The sequence below is a fragment of the Chrysochloris asiatica genome, unplaced genomic scaffold (assembly GCF_000296735.1).
Source record: "Chrysochloris asiatica unplaced genomic scaffold, ChrAsi1.0 scaffold00079, whole genome shotgun sequence".
In the NCBI taxonomy this organism is placed as follows: domain Eukaryota; kingdom Metazoa; phylum Chordata; class Mammalia; order Afrosoricida; family Chrysochloridae; genus Chrysochloris; species Chrysochloris asiatica.
Window position 1 is genome coordinate 1591648 of NW_006408597.1, and position 24135 is coordinate 1615782.

At 42.1% G+C, this 24135-nt stretch overlaps 1 protein-coding gene across 1 annotated transcript in view; it reads left to right on the forward strand.

Annotated features, from left to right (window-relative positions):
- The window catches only part of NEK9 (NIMA-related kinase 9), a 71089-nt gene extending 48980 nt beyond the window's left edge, over window positions 1-22109 (forward strand). The window contains exons 11-22 of the mRNA XM_006865518.1: window positions 1439-1583; window positions 2167-2367; window positions 2558-2604; window positions 4270-4425; window positions 6050-6158; window positions 7420-7581; window positions 10710-10880; window positions 11868-11927; window positions 17493-17695; window positions 18713-18868; window positions 21146-21337; window positions 21987-22109. Coding sequence (XP_006865580.1) covers window positions 1439-1583; window positions 2167-2367; window positions 2558-2604; window positions 4270-4425; window positions 6050-6158; window positions 7420-7581; window positions 10710-10880; window positions 11868-11927; window positions 17493-17695; window positions 18713-18868; window positions 21146-21337; window positions 21987-22109 — 1725 coding nt within the window. The remainder of the gene's footprint in view (window positions 1-1438; window positions 1584-2166; window positions 2368-2557; window positions 2605-4269; window positions 4426-6049; window positions 6159-7419; window positions 7582-10709; window positions 10881-11867; window positions 11928-17492; window positions 17696-18712; window positions 18869-21145; window positions 21338-21986) is intronic.
- Window positions 22110-24135: the final 2026 nt, after the last annotated feature.

Genomic DNA, 24135 nt, shown 5'->3' on the forward strand with positions numbered 1-24135 from the left:
CTTCTTGTATATTGCCCTCCTCACTAGCACCCAAACTATGCTGTGTCTATTCCCTACCCTGTGCTCCACCTTCCCCTCCCTCCCCTTAACCCACTGCCCACATCCTGGTAACCAGCAACGAATTCTTCTTGAGGACTGGGATCATATTTATCCTGTTTACTACTTTATCACCAGTGTGTACCTGAGTGATACTCACGTACTTACTGAATGAAAGAGTAAGTGAATGATTCCACTGTTTTGTAGAATGTTGACTTGCTGTTATTTCCTAAAACCCCACCCTGTAATAAACTAGCCCTTAGAAGGGGGCTGCCAGAATATGGTGAAGGTGGTGCTTTAAAAAACATTTCTATAAGGACTTAGATTGAATGTAAAGAATTCTTTATCTCTATAAAATTGTCAAGGAGCTCTGGTAGCGTAGTGGTTACGAATCAGGCTGCGAACCGCAAGGTCAGCAGTTCGAAACTCCCAGCTGTTCCGTGGGAGAAAGATGAGGCTTTCTACTCCCGTAAAGATTTACAGCCTCGGAAACCCTGTACAGGGTCGCTATGAGTTGGAACCAACTCCACAGCACATAACAACAACAATAAAATTGTCCAAACATCATTTAGGACTCTTCCTAGAACTGTATTGGTGTATGATGTAGCCAGATTCTTCGCAAGTGTTCCATATCTCAAGGTAACTGTGGCCAAAATTTGTAAAGCTTCTAATAAAAGATTTCCAAGAGAGTATAATCAAGTAGAAAGCAATGAGAAATAGCCTTTAGACTTGAAGGAGGAAAACAAGTAAGTCCTGATAGATAATACTATGGATACTTTTAAAATCTTCTTTACTTGTTGGTAGGAATTTTATACTACTGACCACTAAAATCTTTACTCCTCTTATCCATTTTTACCTGATTGTTCCTGACAGGTTATCCCCTGCTTTTTTAAAGTTAGCTGTATGCCACTTAGCTTTTACGAAAGACGTACATTAATTAGTACCTATTGTAGAATTCTGAAGAGGATTTTCACTTTTACCAAAACGAGGCAAAAAAATGAAACAAGTGTTCAGCGTTTGTTTTGCAGCAGCCGTTAGAGGCAACACGCACCCCAAGCAGCAAGAGTGGCTTTGCCAGACTCTTTCCCGAGGACTGCGCTCAGCATCAGGCTGCTAGATTTGACTGGCTCTGTAACCACTGTATGTTAGCATTGTTTTAGGTTTGCTATGTTACTTGGTGTGGTTTGGTAGGTTATTTTTTGGGTTTGGGAATGCTTACAGTGTTTTTATAATTATAAATTAATATTTTTACCATGTCAGCTTATGAAAGGTACCATAGGATTGCTCTACTTTTGGATAGTGGAGGGAAACCTGAATATTGTTTTTCTTCATAAATTATCTGAAGATTAGCTTTTGTATGAAAAGTTAAGGTAAAACTTCATAAAATATCTTTATTTCACAGAACATGCAAGGAGGTACTAAACTCCATGGTCAGCTGGGCCATGGAGACAAGGCCTCCTACCGACAGCCAAAGCACGTGGAAAAGTTGCAGGGCAGAGCTATCCATCAGGTGTCCTGTGGTGATGATTTCACTGTCTGTGTGACAGGTGAGCCATTGATAAGAAGCATTTGGGATTTGTGCTTAAGAAAGGGAACTTTACAACCAAAACAGCGTTTTAAGAACCAAAAGATATTGAACAAGTCTACACATTATTAGCAATGTGCCCAGTCAGCTAGAGTATTAGGAAGTAATGAGCAAGGTGAAGTTAGGTGGGTAACAGAGAAAAAAATGTGCTAAGGGTATACCAGTTGAGGAACTTAATGGGAAAAAGAAGAGTCTCACCATATAATCAGGCTGTGGATAACAGTCAGAAATCAAGAGCCAAAATATAAATTTGGTCTCAGCACTTGCTTTATTCCTTGGTTCTTTTATTTATAAAACAGAGAAGGCTCGAGGAAAATTTTAAGCTACTAATTTTTTTTTTTTAACTGTTAAATTTTACTTACAGAACCCATGGCCCCCTAAATTAAATAACTCTAGATTTGCCTAGTTGTTCCTTAAGATTTCTCTGATGTGATCATCTCATGTGAGATTATTGGCTGGGAAGGCCTTAGTGCAGCACTGGCCAGCTTTCTGATTGGACAGCCAGTCAGCCCTTTCATGGGTCCTGTTTCCTTTTCCTTCTACAGATGAGGGTCAGCTCTATGCCTTTGGTTCAGATTATTATGGCTGCATGGGGGTGGACAAGGTTGCTGGCCCTGAAGTGCTAGAACCCATGCAGCTGAATTTCTTCCTCAACAATCCAGTGGAGCAGGTCTCCTGTGGAGATAATCATGTGGTGGTTTTGACACGAAACAAGGAAGTCTATTCTTGGGGCTGTGGCGAGTATGGTAGGTGTATGTCCTTATTTCAGTCCCCTTCATCCTTGGTGCACCACCTGACTTCCAGCCTGTGTGTATCCACACACAGCATGCAGCCTCGATTTGAGGGGTGTGAACTCAGTAAGAGAATCTAAAAGAACATTTTCATTGGAAAAAAAGGTCCTTATTATAACAATTATCTCTCTTACCTATGTCTCAGGGCGACTGGGTTTGGATTCAGAAGAGGATTATTACACACCACAAAAGGTAAAATCAGAAGCAACTTCTTTCTAAAGGTCACACTGACTTGAATAATGTTCTCTTTCCCTGTGTTTATTTCTGAACTGGTTCCTGTCAGTGAGACTGACAAGCCAGGACTCCTGGTTTAACACAACTAAATTGTAGACCTGTGAGGGAAAGGGTACAGATGGTGTGGAGTTGCAGCTTGCTCAGGGATAAGCACTAAAATCAAGCATGTACAGCAAAAAGGTCACCTATAGCTAAACGTTGTTGTGAAGTGCCTTCGAGTCGATTCCAACTCATAGCAAACCTGTATTGGGTTTCCGAGAAGTAGCTGGTGGGGTTGAACTGCCAACTTTGAAAATAGAAGTCCAGTGCTTATCCTCCAGCTGTACATCAGGACTGCTATAGCTGATGGTGTGCTGTGGAGTCAGTTCTGACTCATAGTGACCCTGTACAGGGTTTCCGAGGCTATAAATCTACAGGAGCAGAAAGCCTCATTTTTCTCCTGCAGAGGATTTAAAATGCTGACCTTGCAGTTAGTAATCCAATACATAACCCGCCATGCTAAATAGTTAAATGTTGTTGTTAAGTGCCGTGGAGTCTTTCCCGACTCATAGTGACCCTGTATAGGGTTTCTGAGGAGCAGCTGGTGAATTTGAACTGCTGACCTTGAGGTTCAAACAGACCTTGCAGTCCAGTGCATTCTGCAGGTTTATTTTCCAGGGTTTATTGAACTTCTGGGAGTCCTGCTGTGGACTCCCAGGAGTTCAATAAACCCTGGAAAATTCTTCAGGAAGGTACTGAAAAGCAGTAAACTTTCTTTTAACCCAACATAGCACTTTTCTCCTCCTGTTTCTTCAGTTGAAGTAACTGTATTGCTGGGTCTCATTGTGTGAAACAGAACACGTAGCTGCTCTCAGCACTCCAAGAACTGGTGCTGTGAGAGGCTCTCAGGAGCTGAAATCAGCTCAGGGACGAAGAGCAGGTACTCCTGCTGCACACCCACTCTAGGGCGCAGGCTTCCCCATTGGAAGGGGGAGTGTAATCGTACATCCCATTTCCTACTAACAGTTTTTGTCTACATTTTAAACATTAAAAGTATTTATTTATGGGGACCGCCCTCAGTGGAATTCAAAGCTGTTCCTCTTTTCCCAGAAAGGCTGTGGTCGAGCTTTTGAGGTTGGAGGCTCAGGTTTCATGGATCTCCATCTTTGCCTCCTCTGTCTCCTCCCACCATTCTCCCACCCTGCCTGGGTGGCTATGGAGGGATGTGAGCACATGCAGGTCCTGACTGCTACCTCAATATTCTGTCACCTCACTTATAAAATGACCAGCATGGGGCCCCACAGGGCAACGAAGCCTGCGGTTTCAGACAGTAACGTCAACAATAAATCGAAATTTCTCCTTTCCCAACTTTTTCTGAGAAGTCTCCTGAAGTGTGATCTGTTGCTAAAGCAAATTTTAGTGGGGGTATCTGTTGGCCTGGAAATTTCTTCTCTGACTTTATATTTTAAAACTTGAGTTTTTTGTGGAAAACAATAGCTTCTAAGTTACTGGGTAAATGTGAAGAAAATAGAGCCGTTCTTACTCTGTAGTCTGCTGAATGCAGCATCTTCCTTGAGAAAGTATTTGATGTGTCTTCCTCCTAATATGAATTATGTGTATAAGATTTTTATTGTTTCCTTGCAGGTGGATGTTCCAAAGGCCTTGATTATTGTCTCAGTTCAGTGTGGCTGCGATGGGACATTTCTGCTGACCCAGTCGGGCAAAGTGCTGGCCTGTGGGCTCAATGAGTTCAACAAACTGGGCCTGAATCAGTGCATGTCTGGAATCATCAACCATGAAGTGAGTGCCCCCTTTAGCGTCTTAAGCACATTGTTAGTATTTCTTTTGGTGGGAATTGTTTGGAATGCTATTATTGGTTAGCGATTATGGAATTTGATTAAAAAATACATGGTAGTATCACAGAAATGTGTTCAACAGAAGAAGACAGTCACAAAAGTGTACATACGGTCAGATGCCATTTATATGAAGGTTAAGGACAGGCAGAATTAATCTATAATGGTAGAAATCAGAATAATGGTTACCTCTAGGAAGAGGAGCATAGGTAAAGATCTGTCAGGCCTTACAGTATTTTACAGTATGCTAGTTATACCTCCATATATATTACAAAGAATAAAGTGATAGACTTCAGATTATACTTTATCACTGAAATCAGTACTAGAAAGCAAATGTTATGAAAAGAGACGTATTTCCATGCATCACTCCCTGGGGGATTTTTTTTTAGATTTATTGCTCTCAGAGCACTGGTCCCATGGAGATTTTTTATTCAGTGTAATTACCATTCCCCTCCTTCAAGGATGTCATGAAATCAGGGTTTCGAACTGTGTCACTTCAATTCTACCTCCTGATGAGACTTGACATTTCCACCCTGGAGATACTGAATCAGAATTCACATTTTAACAAGATGTACATCTAAGAATCACCTGGGGATCAATTAGAATGAAGCATTTCAAAGTCCGACATGCAGTTTACCACTGATATTAAATCTTAGTCTCCTCTTTGTCTTTTCTAAAGAGTCCAGTTAAGAGGCCAATTTCTTGATTAAATGAAAAAGATAAATTTTCAGGCAGTCTCTGATGTAGAGATTCTCAGTTGGGGAAATAAGTACAAATTCAGTGTGGAGACTTGGGAAGGGTAGTATTACCATTATTGGATTTGTGTTTTGTTATAAAATAAGCATTTAATTTGTTGCGACATTTCAAACTTACGTGAGAGGAAGGGTGGGTTTTTTTAATGCTTCACTAAAGAGAACTTGAGTTTTTAACAAGCTGAGCAGCACTGGCCTGTTGATATGATGCGATCTCATGAAACTGGCTGCTTTATGGGTTGGAGAGTGTCCTCCGTATTTGAACTCTTTGCCTTGCTCTTGTTAGGTATGCAGAATATGGAACTAAAACAAATGCCAAAGAGTCTGTCTTTAAATAAATACCTTTTGGGGTGAAGTGAAGGAGCGAGCCATGGTGGCACACTGGATTAAGTGTTGGACTGCTAACCCCAAAGTCAGTAATTAAAATCCACCATCCGCACCTCAGGAGAACAGTGAGACTGTCTGCTCCTGCAAAGATTTATAGTCTCAGGAAACCTACTTCTGTTCTTCCCCCTAGGGTCAGAATCACCTCCATGGAAGTGGGTTTGGTTTTGTCTAGGATGGAGTGTTCATGGTTTTCATGCCCTAATTTAAAATCTAAAACTTTAATTATCAGAAAGTCCCATTTTCTATGCTAATTTTACCTTCTGGTTGCTTATTGAGCTTCTTGTATTCTATTGGAGATGAGAACTGCCTGGCCCCTTCTTAGTAATGTGATGGTTCTGAAAGTCTTTTTGGTTACCATGACCCTTTCTCAGCCTGATTACATTTCCATATTGTACATCATGGGTCTTTGCTTTGTGTTTTACCTTGTTTCAGGCATACCATGAAGTTCCCTACACAACCTCCTTTACCTTGGCCAAACAGTTGTCCTTTTATAAGATCAAAACCATTGCCCCAGGCAAGACTCACACAGCTGCTATTGATGGTGAGTTGATTTACTGCTTGTGGCGCTGTGGGCTAATGCGTCAGACTGCAAAGTCGTTTGAACTGCAAGGTTGATGGTTCAAGCTCACCAGCAGCTCCTTGGAAACCCTACTCAGGGTCGCTATGGGTCGGAATCGACTCAACGACACTTAACAACAACAACAACACACGCCTTGGTGGCTCAGTCTTGTTTATTTTACCCAACATTCCCTCTTAACAGTCTATACATTCTTCTCACTTCCTTCTAGCATCCAATATGCTCTCATTAATAAATTCTATATTCAAGTACATGTTTTTGCTGATAACTTTTATACATGCATAATAGGCCCAGCCCTTAACTGAAATTCCAGACATCTGTTACCTCTAGTTAGCACTTTCTCTAAGTATTGTAAGTTACACTGGACCCATTTTCAACATTGAAATGAAAATGTTAGGTACCGAGTCGTTTGTGACTCCTAGCAACTCTGTGCACAAACAGAATGAAACACAGCCATGTCCTGCACCATCCTCACAATTGTTGTTATGTTTGAGCCCATTGTTACTGCCGCTGTGTCAATCCATTCCATCTCTTTGTGGGTGTCTTCCTCTTTATCACTGACCCTCCACTTTACCAAACATGATGTCTTGAAATGCAATAGTGGGGAGAATGCAGTATTGAGTCATTTATTAGGTCTGATACAGAGTCCTAGTGTGGTGCTACGGGTTAACGCACTGGACTGCAAGGTTGATTTGAATCTCAAGGTCGGCAGTTCAAGCTCACCAGCTGCTCCTTGGAAACTGTATACAGGGTCGCTATGAGTTGGAACCGACTCAATGGCACTTAAAAACAACAACAATATTGGGTCTAAGGAGCTCTGGTAGCAAGTTAAGTGGTTACGCATCGGGATACTTATCAGCAGTTCAAAACTACCAACTGTTCTGTGGGAGAAAGATGAGGCTTTCTGCTCCCATAATAAAGGCTCAGAAACCCTATGCAGAGTCACTGTGAGTTGGAATCAACTCCACAGCACACCACCCCACCACCACAAATATTGTGTCTGTGGGGTCGCTACAAATCGAAATTGACTCAGCTGTGATGGGTATTGGGTCTAATTGGTGATAGTTCTTAGATAACCTAGCTACCCTACATCCAGGCTGTGGGCTAGCTTTATGTTGTAAGCTCCAGTAATCAGAAGCTCATCCTGAAACTCTGCACTGGTTGTGTTTTCCCTCTGTTCTTTGACCCATTTGTGCTGGGTAATTTGTTTTTGTTTCTCTCTCAGAGCGAGGCCGGCTACTGACCTTTGGCTGCAACAAGTGTGGACAGCTGGGTGTTGGGAATTATAAGAAGCGCCTAGGAATCAACCTACTGGGTGGACCCTTAGGTGGGAAGCAAGTGATCAGAGTCTCCTGTGGTGATGAGTTTACCATTGCTGCCACTGATGGTGAGTCTGTGCATGTTTCACAATTCTCAGTTGGGAAAGAGGTGGATTGGTTGTTTCTACAGCTAGATCCTAATTTACTTTTTTATTTGTATTGGTAAATTTTATGCATATGACATTACATTAACAATTTGTGTCTTCTACATGGTGATTTTTTTTTAAAGTCTGATTTCCAGATAATGGCCTAGTTACTATTCTAAGTTCATACTTTTTAAAATTTTAGCTTTTAACTGTTTTGGTAAATACTTCAAAATTAGTAAATACTTTTTATATATAGCACCCAGTTCATCCCAATAAATACTGGTTGGATGGTGGAAGAGAACACAGTTTAGCTTTACTCCTTGGCTGAGGTCAGTTGCACTGCAGTGATGTGCTGAGGGACCGTGGAGGCTCGAAGGGCTGTTTCCTCTATATTATGTGTCTCTCCAATTTCTGAGCTGCTCTCTTTTCTCTCATAGCTGTCTCTTCTTTAAGGCATTTTCCTGCACCTATCATCATTTCTCTAACTTACTGTTATTTTGCTGTTCTTCATTCTCTTTCCTCTTTCTTCTGCTTTCTTGTATCTCTTCTCTCTTCTTACAACTTCTTTTGAACTCTTCGGTATCAACTCCTAACAACCTTATGCACAACAGAACAAAACACTGCCTGGTCCTGCGCCTCAACAGTTTCACCATTGCTGCTGCCACTATACCAACCCATCTCATTGGGGGCCTTCCTCTTTTTCGCTGACCCTCCACTTTACCAGCATGATGTCCTTCTCCAGGCACGGTCCCTCCTAGTAATATGTCCAAAGTATGAAAACAGAGCTTGGCCATCCTGGCTTCTAAAGAGCATTCTGGCTGTACTTCTTCTAACATATAATTGTTTGTTCTTTTGGTTGTCCATGGTACTTTTCTGCAACAACCATAGCTCAAATGCATCAGTTCTTTTATAGTCTTTCTTATTCATTGTCGAACTTTCACATGCATATGAGGTTATTGAAAATAACATGGTTTGGATCAGATGCACTTTAATCCTCAAACTGACTTCTTTGCTTGAACACTATAGAGATCTTGTGCAGCAGATTTGTCTAATGCAATACATTGTTTGATTTCTTGACTGCTGCTGCCATGAGTGTTGATGGTTGATCTGAGCAAAATGAAGTCTTTGACAACTTCAATCTTTTCCCCATTTATATGACATTTATTGGTCCATTTGTGAGAATTTTTGTTTTCTTTACATTAAGGTGCAATCCATACCGAAGGCTATGGTAAGTATTTTAAGTCCTCTTCACTTTCAGGAAGCAGGATTGTATCATCTGTATATCTCAGGTTGATGAGTCTTCCTCCAATCCTAATACCATATTGTCCCTCATATAACCCAGATCTTAGATTATGTGCTCATCATACAGATTGAATAAGTATGGTGCATGCCTTTCCTAATTTTAAACCACTCGGTGTCCCCTTGTTCTGTTCAGACAGCTGCCTCTTGAATTATGTACAGGTTCCTCATGAGCACAATTCAGTGTTCTGGAGTACTTATTCTCCTCAATGTTGTCCATAGCTTGTCATGATTCACACAATAGAAAACCTTTCCATAGTCAGTAAAGTACAGGTAAGCATCTTTCTGGCGTTCTCTGCTTTCACCCAAGATCCATCTTAATGTCAGCAATGATATCCCTTTTTCCATGTCCCCATATGAATCCAGCCTGAACCTTTGGCAGTTCCCTGTCAATGTACTTTTACAACCATTTTTGAATTATCGTTAGCAAAGTTTTACTTACATGCAATGTTAATGATATTGTCCAATAACTTATGCATTCTGTCAGGTCTGCTCTCTTTGGAATGGGCACAGATATGGATCTCTTCCAATCAGTTGGCCTGGTCTTCCAAATTTCTTGGTATAGATGAGTGCATCATTCAGTATTTTGGCAGTTGCTGTTGTTGTTAACCCTGTATAGGGTTTCCAAAGAGCGGCTGGTGAACTTGAACTGCCGACCTTGTGGTTCAAAGTGACTTTGCAGTCCAATGTATTAATTCATGGCGCCACACCAGGACTCCCATAAAATCCTTCAGTATTGCTCAAGTGTCAAAATGCTTGGAGCTCACTACCCTATCTAAGTAATGATACTCCATCAGACTAGTTCCTGTTTCCATTCTGCTTTTCTTCACCATTTATCTTTATTCATAGTGTTTATCACTACCTGAAGTGTGGTGGTGGTTGGTAAGTGCCGTCAAGTCAGTTCTGACTCATAGTGACGCTGTATGGGTTTCCGAGGAGCAGCTGGTGGGTTTGAACTGCTGCCACAGCACCACACCAGAAGTGCACCTGAATTAATAGATACTTATTTATGTATTCAGTTTTCCCCCCCCATTAGATTGTCAATTTCACAAGAGCAGACTTTGTTTTCTTTACTGCTGTATCCCCAGCACTACCTTAAGCAGTACATGTCATGAAGTAGGTGTCTAATATTTGTTGATGAATGAGGGACCAAGAAAAAGTTTTTGAATGAGTAAGTAAATGAATAAATGGATGGCAGTACGTAGGAGAAATGGTCATTTTGACCTGGGTAGTATCAGGAAGCATTTAGGTTTTATATCATAGTGTAGGAGTCCTGGTGTGGTGCTGTAGAATAAGCACTGGACTGCTAACCATGAGGTCAGCAGTTAAAACCCACCAGCTGCTCCTCAGAAACACTATACAGGGTTGCTATGAGTAGGAACCTATGGAGTCCTGGTGTGGCCACTGCAGGATAATGCACTGGACCACAAGGTCAGTTTGAACTGCGAAGTCAGCAGTTCAAATCCATGAGCCACTGCTCGGAAACCCTAGACATGGTCAATATGAGTTGAAACCGACTCGACTGCACTTAACAACATGAGTCCTGGTGTGGCAGTGTTGGATAAACAGTGCACTGCTAACTATAAGGTAAGCAGTCAAACCTACCAGCTTCTCTGAAACCCTGTACAAGGTCACTATGAGTCAAAACTGACTTGATGGCACGTAACTACAACATCATGGTAGAGTAAGTAACTTTAGCTTGGTCTGTATGTAGTGAGAAGTTTCTGTAATTCTAGGACAGGAAGATGGAAACCACAAAGACTTGGGAAGCCATTGTCCTGTTAACTGTCTGCTGTTGAATTTTTTTCTAGATAATCACATTTTTGCCTGGGGCAATGGAGGTAATGGCCGCCTGGCAATGACCCCCACTGAGAGACCACATGGTTCTGATATCTGTACCTCATGGCCTAGGCCTATTTTTGGATCTCTCCATCACGTTCCAGATTTATCTTGCCGTGGGTGGCACACCATTCTCATTGTTGGTAAGGATTCCAGATGTGTGGATTGGGGTGGCTTTCACATAGGATAGGTCCCCACCTAAGGCATTGATGGTCACATTCTTAGAAACAGATGTATCTGAATGAAAAGAGACTGCTTCTGTAAGTCTTGTAATAGTCAAGGATGCCATCTGTAGTGGGAGGAACAGAGCATTGTCATTTCTAGAACTGCTACCTCTTGTCCATTTCCCAACATGCTAACTTTGGGCTCAGCCCCACTTTCCATAGTATTTGTTACTTCTCGTCTTCCGTTAATTAATTTGTTACCTGTTTCCATGATTTTGTGAGAAACATTCAGAACACCTTTAAAAAGAATCTTTACCATCACAAAGGCTTTGTGCATAAAAATTACTTTCTTATGAACCTATGTGTATGGATCTATGTGTTAGGGTATAGGAGTCAGCCCATTCTTTTAGATCAGTGATTCTCAATCTTAGTTGTACATTTGAATCTCCTGGGGAGTTTTTTTAAAAATCCCATTGCCCGGACCTGACTCTTGATCAATTTCCTCAGCAGCTCTGGGATGACACCTAGACAGTGTTACTTTTTTAAGTTTCCCAGGTGATTCCAGTGAGCTCAAGATGATCATTGCTATTTTAGATAGTGGATATAGCTGTGGTATCAAGTAACCTCAGATACTAATTTCTAAAACTGTTGAGGCAATCCCAACTCGTAGTGATCCTACTGGACAGGGTAGAACTGCTTCATAGAGTTTCCAAGGCTGTAAATAGTTATGACACATCTTTCTCCCACGGAGGGCCTGGTGGGTTTGAGCCACTGACTTTTCAGTTAGTAGCCCAATACTTAACCCATGGCACTACCAGAGCTTCTGATTTCTAAAACAATAGCTAAAAATTATAAAATGATCTCGAGTCAAGGATAGTAGTTCTCTCCTGTCTCTCTATGCTTGTTCTCCCTTAACCTGCCTTTATCTGTATACAGTGCTTACCTGTTGACTGTTTTTTTCCTCAGAGAAAGTACTGAATTCTAAGACCATCCGCTCTAATAGCAGTGGCTTATCCATCGGAACTGGTGAGTGACTACTCAAGTACCAGTCGTGTCCTGAAATACTGGTTTGGGGTTGGAGTCCATGCAGTCTCCGTAACTCAAAAGAAAATAGAGGATGTCTTTGGGAAATGAGGATTGCAATGATTAAGAGGGAGGATCATATTTTGGTGGGTTTCCCAATCAGTTATGACTTTTACATTGTGGTCAGAGGGAAAGTACACCATTACCCGTCTGCATATGGAGATGATCAAGAAGCTTGCCCAGCATTGAAATGTGATTTATGTATTGTCCCTTTCCTTATTATCTTAGGGGGTATGGGGCTCCTCCACCCTTTACTTCTATGGTTTTCCCTGGGGAATTCCTTCAAAATCGGCCCTCGGAATTAAAATTCAGCTAAACTTTAAACATTGTTAGGAAAATCAGGCCAAAGTTCTGATAATTTTCCTTTGATTGACTTCTTCATGGCCCTCTATTATTTAGAACCATGTCAGGAAATTGAATCTAGTTCTGTTTTGGTTTTCTGTTAGAATCTCTGTAGGTCTTTGATATTTCAGAACCTGGATTCTAATGTTAGTCATTGAATCAAAACAGAGAGCCAGAACAGAAACATTCATTCCCAAAAAAGAAACCGTTAAATGGCTGATCTGAACTTGTTGAGCTTTAGTTCACATATTCATGGACACATATCACACCTTTTAGAATAGTCCATGTTCATCTCTGTACATGTTAATAGCTGTCACAAGTGATAAAACCTCTTTCTGCTGAGCACAGCTGTTCTGTTAAAGTCCTGCTTTGCTGGAGAGGTATTTAAAAGAAAAATGTTAGATTGAAAGCACACATCCATTAGCAAGAAAATGTAAACTTTCTAAGAGCAGGGATTTTGTCTTTGTTGTTGTTATTCATGAATTTTATCTGTAGTGCCTAAAACATGGTACTTGTTCAATAAATATTTGTTAATAGAATTTTACTTAATCACCCAGTGAGATATTATACAGGAGGACTGTCTACAAATACTTCATAATATAGAATGTAAAAAGCAGTTTACGCAGACTACATGCCTTTTTAACTCACCAGCCGCTCCTGGAAAACCCTGTGCAGGCTTGCTATGAGTCAGAGTTGACTAGAAGACACTTAACAATAACAACAAGGGCCATAGATTCTAGAGTTCTACTAGATCAGACCAGTAAGTTTGGTCTTTTCTAAGATTTTGATTTTTGTTCTACATTTTTCTACCACTCTGTCCAGGATCTTCCATTGTGATTCCAGTCAGAGTGGGCCGTAGTGCTTACCAGGAACTATCTAGTTGTTTCCGTTTCAGGCTAGTGGAGACTTGTGCTCGGTTAATTCTTTGAATGAGTTGTGTCCTTTAATCTTAGATTTCTTCACTCTTCTTTGCTCTGTGTGGTAAGAGACCCATAGTTGTATCTTAAATGGTTGCTCACAAGCTTTTAAGACACCATTCACTACTCACCAAAGTGGGATGTCAAACATGTCTTTATGGACTATGTTATGCCAGTGGACTTATGTGTCTCCTGGAACTATGTCTTTAAGCCCTCAAGTCTAGTCACTCAGTCCATCAAGGTGTTTGATATGGCTAAGAAATTTGCATAACTTTGCCCCCTGTATTTGTTGTTGTTAAGTGCCGTTGAGTTGTTTCTGACCCGTAGCAACCCTGTATAGGTTTTCTGAGGAGCAGCTGGTGAACTTGAACTGCCAACCTTGCAGTTCAATCTGACTTTGCAGTCTAGCACATTAACCTACAGTGCCACACTAGGACTCTTTCCCCCTGTGTGCTTTACTAAAAGTGGACATATTTGCAGCACGTGTAAATGACATTTGTAGACATAACTTCTGCCAAACCTATATATGCTCTAGGGTGTCCATCCATATGCTATCCCACACCTGTGCTTATTTATGTACTCATAAACTGTTGTTGCTCTTGAGTAGGTTCCGGCCCATAGCAACCCTGTATAGGGTTTCCACAGAGCGATGGGTGAACTTGAAACACTGACCTTGAGGTTCAAAGCAACTTTGCAGTCCAGCGCATTAACGCACATCGCCACACCAGGACTCCACTCATAAATTAGTGTTAGCACTTATTGTTATTTGGGGTCCTGGTGTGGCACTGCACCACAAGGTTGGTTTGAACTTGAAGGTTGCAGTTCAAATCCACCAGCCACTCCTCAGAAACCCTATATAGGGTCACTATGAGTCGAATCTAACTTGAGGGCACTAAACAACACAACAACTTATTGTAGGATTGTGTATTTAGTAGTGTTCACCATTGTCTTTTACTCTTACATCATGCTGTCTTCCTTTGCCTTGGTCATGCTGTGCTGACCTCTGTGTTACCACCCACGTTAATACGTGTCTACTATCTAGTTAACGATATTTCCCTTCCTCCCTATGCCATTCCTGTTAACCATCGAAGAATGTTTCTTTATGTGAGAAAACCTTTCCTTGGCTTTTTATGATAGTGTTCTCCTAAAAAATTTGTCCTTTTACGATTCACTCTTGTTTCACTAAGCATAATCTCTGTGGAGTCCTGGTGTGGCACTATGGGTTAATGCGCTGGACTGTAAAGTTGGTTTGAACCACAGGTTAACAGTTCAAGCTCACCAACCACTCCTCGGAAACCCTATACAGGGTTGCTGTGTGTCTGAACCATCATCTCAACGGCACTTAGCAACAACAACAGTCATCTCTGCCAAGTTCACCCATGTTACATTTCTCGGATTCATTGTTATTCTTTCTTGTATGCTATTCCATTCTGTGTATGTACCATAGTTTGTTTTCCATTCAGCCATCTTTTTGCCATGTGAGTAATCCTGTGGTGAACATGGGTGTTTGTATAGGGGGCTTTAAAACATTAGTGGAAGAATATCATTTAATTCCATTTTTCCATGAACTTTTCGAAAGCCCCTTGTATTTATTCACGTCCTGGCTCACATTTCTGTAGTATATACTCGGACATAGTAGTGGGATTGCTGAATCACTTGGTATCTCCATTTCCAACTTTTTAAGGCGGCACCACAGCATTTTCCACAGTGCTTATACCCACCAGCAGGTATGAGAATTCCAGAGTAAGATGATGTCTCATTGTTGTTTTGATTTGCATCTCTCTAATGTATGGGTCACAGAACCGACTTGACGGCACTTAACAACAACAATGGCTGTTGAAGGAGCTCTGGTAGCGTAGTGGTTACAAGTCGGGCTGCCAAACGCAAGGTCAACAATTCAAAACTACAAGTAGTTCCGTGGGAGAAAGATGAGGCTTTCTGCTCCCATAAAGATTTGCAGCCTAGGAAACCCTGTGCAGGGTCGCTATGAGTCGGAACCGACTCCACGGTACTTAACCAACAACACCAACAAAGGCTGTTGGGGAGCAGATATCCCTGCATGGATCTGTCGGCTTTGGGGAAGTGTCTGCGTGTCATTTGCCCATTTTTACATTGATTTGCCTTTTGTTGTTGAGGTATTAAATCTTTCTATACATTTTAAACTACCAGCCTTTTTATAAAATTCCAAAACAAACAGAAGAAATAACAATTGTTTAAGAATACAAAAATATGTGCCAAAATAAGCATATTTTGTTTTCAATTAGAAAATGTTAAATACAAAATCAGATTGCTTTCATCTGGGTAGGAGGCCAAAGAAGGAAAAGTAGTTCATGAGGGAGGGAGATACGGTAATATAGCTAATGTTCTTGTGCAGCGTTGTCTAATAGAGCTCCTCTGCGGTCATGGAAATGTTCTGTATCTGTGCTGGCCTCCATCGGATCCACTAGTGAGCTGCTGTGACTGAGTAACTGAATCTCTCTTTGTGTTTAAATAACCACATACATCTAGTGGCTAGCTCCAGTCTAGTTCTTCAGGAGTCCTGGTGTGGCACTGTAGGGTAAGTACTGGACCTAACCACAGGGTTGGTAGTTTAAACCCACCAACCACTCCTCAGAAACCCTATACCAGGTCGCCGTGAGTCAGAACCAACTTGACAGCACTTTATAACAAGTTCTTTAGATGGTAGAGCCATGTATGCTTAATTAATTGTTAGGCATCAGAACCTACATATAGTCTTAAAATAGTCTTCCACATATCTCAAATTAACGTAATTGTAAAAGACATTTAAAACAAAACAATCTTCAGAGCTTATTTTGGAATTTTCGGTTCTGCTACTTTAGTAGGATCATAATGCCCTGGGACCTCATTCCAGGAAGCAGGTGACTGCCACCAGTTCTTTTGTGGTGGTGGTGGGCCTTGGAGTTGGTTCTGACTCATAGTGACCCTGAATAGGGTTTCTGAAGCTGTAAATTTTTACCGGAGCAGAAAGCCTCATCTTTTCTCTTATGGAACGGCTAGTAGTTTCAAACTGCTGACCTTGAGTTAGCAGCCCAACTTGTAGCCAAAACGCTACAAGAGTGAACCTTAAGTTATACCAGGCTATTAGTTGTTGGTTTATTTCGTTTTGGCAAATTGAGTTTCTTAATTGATTTTCTTGAGCCCTGTATTAAAGTTCTATTTCATTTCCAGCTAAGTTGGAACGTGCTTGGTGATATGAAGGAATTAGTCATATTTTAAAAATTCAGACAAATAGTCCTCAAAGAAGGAGCCCTAGTGACTCAGCTGTGAACTCAATGGTTGGCAATTTGAAGCCCCCAGCGCTCTGTGACAGAAAGATGTAGCAGTCCGTTTCCTCTAAAAATTAAAGCCTTATAAACTCTACCGGGTAGGATTATAATGAGTTGGAATGGACTTGACAACAAGTAATCTTGAAGGTGTGTAACACTCACATGAAAATTAAAAAATGACCATTGGGTTTTTCCCCAGAAAACAAGTTAGTGGTGAGTTCATTTGTCAACTTTAAAAGTGTTTGGCTCAAATATTAAAGAGCGTTTTATCTAAGATGAACGTCTCTGGAAGATGCTGGACTCTAGCTATGGCTGCTAAAGAAGCATGCTAAGTGTGGATGGTATGTCAGCTTGGTGAGCTGTGACTAGGGCAGTTGTCCAGTACCGCTTTAGAACATTGATAGTCTGCTGTGGATGTAAGAATAAGTGTGGGATGTAGAAGTGAATCATCATGAAAGATGTTGTTGTTAAATGCTCGCGAGCCAATTGTGACTCATAATGACCCAGTATAGGGTTTCCAAGGAGCAGCTGGTGGGTTTGAACTGCCAACCCTGTGGTTTACAGTCCAGTGCTGATCCTAAAATATTGACATACAAATACCTAATGCAAAAACTAAAAATTTAATCCCATATATCTGACTTACTGTTACCATTCCACATCATGCAACGAGGTGGGAGTCCTGGTTGGTGCCATATCATTAATTTGTTTAGCTAGTCTAGTTCTTAACTGAAAGGTTGGTGGTTTGAGTCCACCCAAAGGCACTTTGGAATAAAGACCTGTTGATCTATTTCCAGCAGAGCAGCCAGTGGAGTATAGTTCTGCTCTGACACACGTGAGGTTGCCATGCATCAGTCAATGTAACAGCATTTCATTGGTTTTCCAGGGGGAAGTGGGGCTAGAGGATGGCAAATCTTTCTTGTCTCATAGCAAAGCTCTGTACTTCTGTGCTGTGTGTCTGTCAGTGGTTCAGAGCTCCGGCCCAGGAAGTGGTGGTGGCGGTGTGGAAGAAGAGGACAGTCGGCAGGAATCTGAAACTCCTGATCCAAGTGGAGGCTTCCGAGGAACAATGGAAGCAGACCGAGGAATGGAAGGTTTAATCAGTCCCACTGAGGCCATGGCAATCAGTAGTGGGGCCAGCAGTTCCTGTCCTGGTTGGCTTCGAAAGGTAAATGATCTAGTAGCCGCCTGTTACATAACTACCAGCCCTTTGGCAAAGAGAAGAAAGGAGATGTGAGGATCTGTCAGTTTATCATGTCCTGTTAAATGGGCTTTCCAGCAGCAGTCTAGTTTTCTTATCTCTACCTGGAGAGATTTCTGTCAGATCTCCCACCCTTCTCTTATATAAAATGTTTTCATACCCATATTACTTAAATGAATGAAAATTCATACAAGCTTACTTGAAGGCAGTTTTTGGAGTGCATGGAAGATTATAGGTTTTAAGCTTACAGATTTTATTTATTGTGCTTTATAAAAGTGGAACATTGGGGCAGTTGACAAACCTTATATTAGGGAAATGCTTTGTGAAATTGAGGTACAGACAGTAAAAATGTTGGAGCACATTTATTTACTTGGAAAGTTGTTCACAACATATTGATACACAGAAAAGGATGGGCTATCTGAACAGTATGTTTTTTTTATTAGAAAATCTATAATGTCGAGACGCATATCTATAAAGTATATACAGAAAACTGTAGCAGTGCTCTCATCTCTGAGTGATGGAATTACTGGTGGCTTTGTTACCTTCCTTTGCCCATTTATAGTTTTTCATTTTCTACAGTAAACATTTACAGTTTGTGAAATCTTAAGGTTTTTTACCAAAAAGGAAAAAGAGGGTCTTCCCAAAAGACCAAGCTTGCTAGTTATTTAAGGATGGGTGTGAGGACAGTGCGCTGTCTAAAGTTCAAGCCCCAGCCCTTCGCAGCTCAGCAGTCTGCCTCCCTGTCACCACCTCAGAGCTACCCACCTCACCGAATGTGTGGGATAAGTGTGTTGGGGACACTCTAGACTGTTCTGGACGTTGCATTTGCCAACACAGAGGTGGAGATACATGGTTAACCACAACAGTCCTGCCCACTAGAGGGTGATGGTGGCATGACAGAGTGGAAGCAAGAGAGAGGGGGGAACTTGGGAGAAAGTAAAGTGCTGCAAATAGAATTGCTAAAATGCTTTCTTGTATACATAGGAGCTGGAAAATGCAGAATTCATCCCCATGCCTGACAGCCCCTCTCCCCTGAGTGCAGCTTTTTCTGAATCTGAGAAAGCTACGCTGCCCTATGAAGAACTGCAAGGACTCAAAGTGGTCTCTGAAGCACCTTCAGAACACAGACCTCCAGTAGTTGCCTGGGTAACTGAGCTTTTTGCCTTTGATTCCTAACCAGGTAAACTGTGGCTGTAAGCTCCACCCAGTCCTTCTGGCCTCACTGTTAACTCCTGTGTCTTCATTGGTCTTCCAGCTCCCCTGCTGAGTTGCCTGAGACCTGCCAAACCAATAATACCTTTCTACACTTGAGGATTAGCTTTCTTTTTTCTGTGGCTCTCCAGAGTACCAAAACTGAAATTCCAAAATTCAAGTTCAGTTTAATAAGCATGACGCTGCTAGATTGTGCTGCAGACTCTATGAGTATAAATAAGTAGTAATACTAGTAGTCTAGTGAGGAAGCAGCACATGTATACCTACCCTTGATAGAAACCAAAGTATGTTTACTAAAGCTATAAACCAGGGCCATCCAGCTATTTCCATAAAGGACCACATAGTAATTATTTCTGGCTTTGTGGGTATATACTTTATTTTGCAACTACTCAACTCTGCCAATGTAGCACAAAAGCAGCCATAGATAATACGTAATGAATGAGCATGCCTGTGGTCCAGGAAATAATTTCCTGTATTATTTTGTAAATACAGGAAAACTATTTACAAAAACGGGCAGTAGACTGGATTTGGCCCATGAGCTGTATCATTTGCCAACCTCTGCTATAAGCAAAATATAGTAAAAAAATGGAGAAGGAGTCAGCCCTAGGGTTATTGAAAATCTTCCCAGGAGAGATGATAAAACTTGTGAAACTTAAAGTTGAATGTTGTAAGTCCTCAGTTGTTGTTAGGTGCCATCCTGTTGATTTTGACTCGTAGTGATTGTTTGCACATAACATTACCAAAGAGCTGCCTAGTTCTGTGCCATCCTCATGATTATTGCTGTTTGAGACCATCGTTACAGCCACTGTGTTAATCCATGTCATTGAGGGCCTTCCTCTTTTTCTCTGATTCTCCACTTTACCAAGCATGATGTTCTTCTTCGGAGACTGGTCCCTTCTGACAACACATCCAACATATGAGAGATGAAGTCTCGCCATCATCTCTTCTAAGGACCATTCTGTGGCTGGACTTCTTCCAAGACAAATTTGTTTTTTTCTTCTGGCAGCCCATGGTACTTTCAATATTCATTGCCAACACCATAATTTAAATGAATTGATTCCTCTCTGTTCTTCCTGATACACTGTTCAATTTTCACATGCATATGAGGCAATTGAAAATACCATGGTTGGGTCAGGTGCACCTTAGTCCTCAAAGTGACATCTTTGCTGTTTAACACTTTGCAATCCATCATTTGGTTTCTTGACTTCACTTCCTTGACCATTAATTGTGGATCCAAGGAAAAAGAAATCCTTGACATTAATTTTTCTCCATTTCTCATGATGTTACTTATTGGTCCAATTGTGAGGATTTTTGTTTTCTTGATGTTGAGGTGTAATCCATACTGAAGGCTGTAGTCTTTAATCTTCATCAGTAAGGACTTCAAGACCTCTTTCCCTTTCAGCAACCAAGGTTGTGTCATCTGCATATAGCAGATTGTAACTGAGTCTTCCTCCAATTGTGATGCTGCATCTTCTGCATGTACTCCAGTTTCTCAGATTATTTGCTCAGTATAAGGATTGAAGAAGTATGGTGAAAGGAAACAACCTGGACACACCTTTCCTGATTTTAAACCACGCTATCTGGTAGCGTAGTGGTTATGAATCGGGCTGCGAACCTCAGAGTCAGCAGTTCGAAACTACCAGCTGTTCCGTGGGAGAAAGATGAGGTTTTCTGCTCCCGTAAAGATTTACAGCCTCGGAAACCCTGAACAGGATCACTATGAGTCGGAACCGACTCCACAGCACATAACAACAACAATACCATATCCCCTTGCTCTGTTTGAATGACTGCCTCCTGGAATTGCTTGGTAGAACTTACAATCTTCTAGAATTGCTTTATTCCTTTTGATTACTAAACACCTCTTACATTTCTTCTCAAGTGTGTCCCACTCCATCCACTGTGGGCCCTTCAGATCACAGTGCCCTCGCTGCATTCAGGAGGGCATTGTCCAAATTAAATCATAGAAGGACTTGTTCCAAATTAAATCATGCTTTTCCCCACTTCAGCATTTTCATTGTTTTACAGAGTCCCCTACAGTCAACTATAGTTGTTCTTAGCAGATGAGGACTGAGGGCCTGAGCATTACCTTGCCCTGTTGTTTCATTTACATAACTTTCTGTTTGAGTTTGGTAATGTAACATTTGAGTGTACTTGAAGTTTGGGTTGGGAACCTGTGGACCTCCTGTGATTTCTGTCTTGTCCCAGCAGCCGCCTCCTCGGCTTACACCTACAGTAACACCGTTGACGCCCCCTACCTGTGCATGCAGCAGTCTGCAGGTGGAGGTGGAGCGATTGCAGGGTTTGGTGTTAAAGTGTCTGGCAGAGCAACAGAAGCTACAGCAAGAAAACCTCGAGATTTTCACCCAGCTCCAGAACAAGAAATTGGGAGGGCGACAGGTGAGAATGTTAAAAACAAAATCCCGTTTCTAAGTCTGTTTTGAAGAATCACAGAAACAAGACGCCGAGGACTATAAATAGGTTTATTCTTTGCTGATACTTACAAGTCCAGGAGAAAGATGAAGACTTTCTGCTCCCATAAAGTTTTACAACCCTGGAAACCTTATATAGGGTCACTATGAATCAGAACCGACTCAGCAGCAGTTAATGACAGCTTTTAAATGCTACAACTTTTATAGTTAATCCCACAGCCCTTGGGCCTTTTTCAGGCACTTGGATTGAGTCACTTGCATCACCTGACTCCCAGTGGTTTGTCTTTTACATTTTGGTATGTAAAAATTTACATAGTACAGTACCGTGGACACCCATGTACCCACCATCTAGATTCTTTAGTTGTTAACATGTTGTATTTGTTTCAGATGTGTGTGTGTGTGTAAAATATGTGTTGTTGTTGAATGCCATCGAGCCAGTTCTGACTCATAGCAACCCTGAGGCTGTAAATCTTTATGGGAGCAGAAACCCTCATTTTTCTCCCACAGAGTAGCTGTTGGGCTCAAACTGCTGACCTTGTGATTTGTATTCCAGTGCTTACTTATCCTGTGACTAGGTGGCACTGTTACTAATGTGGAACTGTGGTTTATCTGAACAGGTGGGGATGCATTCCAAAGGAACTCAGACAGCAAAGGAAGAGATGGAAGTAGATCCAAAGCCCGACTTAGACTCCGATTCCTGGTGCCTCCTGGGAACAGACTCCTGTCGATCCAGCCTCTAATTTCCTGAGCCTACCTAGCCCCAGCAGACTGGGGTCCAAAGAACTTCACAGCACACTTACCGAATGCAGAGAGCAGCTTTCCTGGCTTCGTTCACTTGCAGACAAGGAGCGCGAGGCGGAGGCTCTGAAGCACTTTCCAGGCACATGTGGAGAGCGGCATTGCCTTTTAGATAGGATGTAGGAGTGATTTTACTGTTTTGGAGAATGAAGGGCCCCACGGCCCTGGGTTTGTCCTCAGTGACTGCCATAGCAACAGCAGCTCAGTACCTCATCTGTTGATCCCACCTTTGAAGAGGAGTCACAATGCTCACCTTAAAAGTGCGCTGGTAGCAGCTTATATCTCATTATCATTTTCACCGTTAATTGGAAGCTGCCTTGGGAATTCAGCACCAGGCATTGCACCTCTGGGTGGGGGAGGAAAAATTGTAAAGCCTTGAGTGGGCTGGAGCCAGGCATGACCTATCCAGGGTCCTCTGGATAGTGTTGAAGTGTTCCGAGCCCTCTCAGGAGCCCTGAGCCCAGGAAATATGTCTGGTGAAGTCGTCAACCTAGGGCTTATTTTCGGAAAACTCAGTGATTTGTGCAGCTAACTGCTTTAGGAAGAGAAGTGGGCTTAGATTGCTTTCCCTCTGAGGATGGATTGCAGTATCAGAAGTAGAGAAGGATGGGCAGGTCCCACCTCATCACACAGCTGGAGGTCCAGGCTGTGGCTGATGCAATATGGGATTTCCTGGCTGTGGAAGGTACAGGTAAGAGATGAGGTGAAGAACTGAGTCCGTGAGCAGGAGGAAGGCCCTAAGAGAAAATCACCACGGAGAAGAGCTCCTGTAGCTGCCTCTACTTGGACCTGAGAGAGGCCTAGAGCGCCTTTGCCTTCACGGCTCCTAGGGTGCTCACCTGGACGTCAGCAGCCCCAGCCACCCCACTTTCTGTAGTCAGTATTTTATGAAGCCATATCATCATAACTAATGAATCTGTATCCTCTCCTCTCAAGTGATCCAGAGCCGGTACCAAACTCTGGGAGTCCCTGGAGCCTACCAGAACTGATGGAACCTGCCAAGTGAAAGAAATTTGGCTGAGAGCTCACGTCTAATCCCGTACTCACTGTGTTCTTGTAAACAGGAGCAAAGGAGCTGGCTCTAAGAGAGAAATGGTGTCCTGAAGGGACGAAACTTCAGAGATGGAATCTGGGGCAAGCAGTGGATGTTTTCTCTTCAGGATATGAGCTTTGTGTTTCCACCTAGGCTTGTGAAATGCTCCTTTAGTAGTTTGAGTCATGAGCTGCTTTGGTGAGTCTCACATCCTACTTCATCAAACACAGCTAAATTTTGTTTCATTTTTCCCCAAACCAAAAACAAAAATGGTATTTCCTTAGAACTGTGGGAGGACCTGTGCAGTGGAAATTTGCCGTTTCCCTCAAGCCATTGGTGTAAAGGCTGCTGCTTGGGGGGAACCCCATGCTAGGGATGGGTACCTCTGCTCAGTGGGATCTTGGGTATGATGGTCCCATTGTTTTCTCAATTCTGGGAAGCCTAGTACAATGATACTAATGGAATCATTGAAGCCTGTTCTTAAAATAAGGGAATGGCCATCCCTGGATTGAGTTTACAAATACTGAATAGTTGGGGATTTGCTGTAAACCCTAGCAATGGGTTTTTGTTTATCATGTAAATGCAACTTGGAGTTTTGTATGGACTGACTGGCCTTTCACGGTCCTGTATCCCTCACCATCTCAGCAGGCCTGAGAGGCAGGGTCAGTTTGGGTGTTAATCATAGTATTGCTTTTGCCTTGTGGTGGAGAGACAAGGCATGTTGCTAAAACTGTGGGATGAAAGTGACAGTAAAGGGCCAAGAGCTTCCCAAGGGGCATCATTCCCTAGCAGTGGAATGTCGTGGTCGTTTCCTCTGGCATGTTCCCCTAAGAAGTCTAGGTTTCCTATTAATCTGGCTGAGAATTTAAGTTCTGTGCCTTAGAGACAATTTGCACTTTTCCCCCATGTGCCTGGGACAGCCATGTCATTTTCCC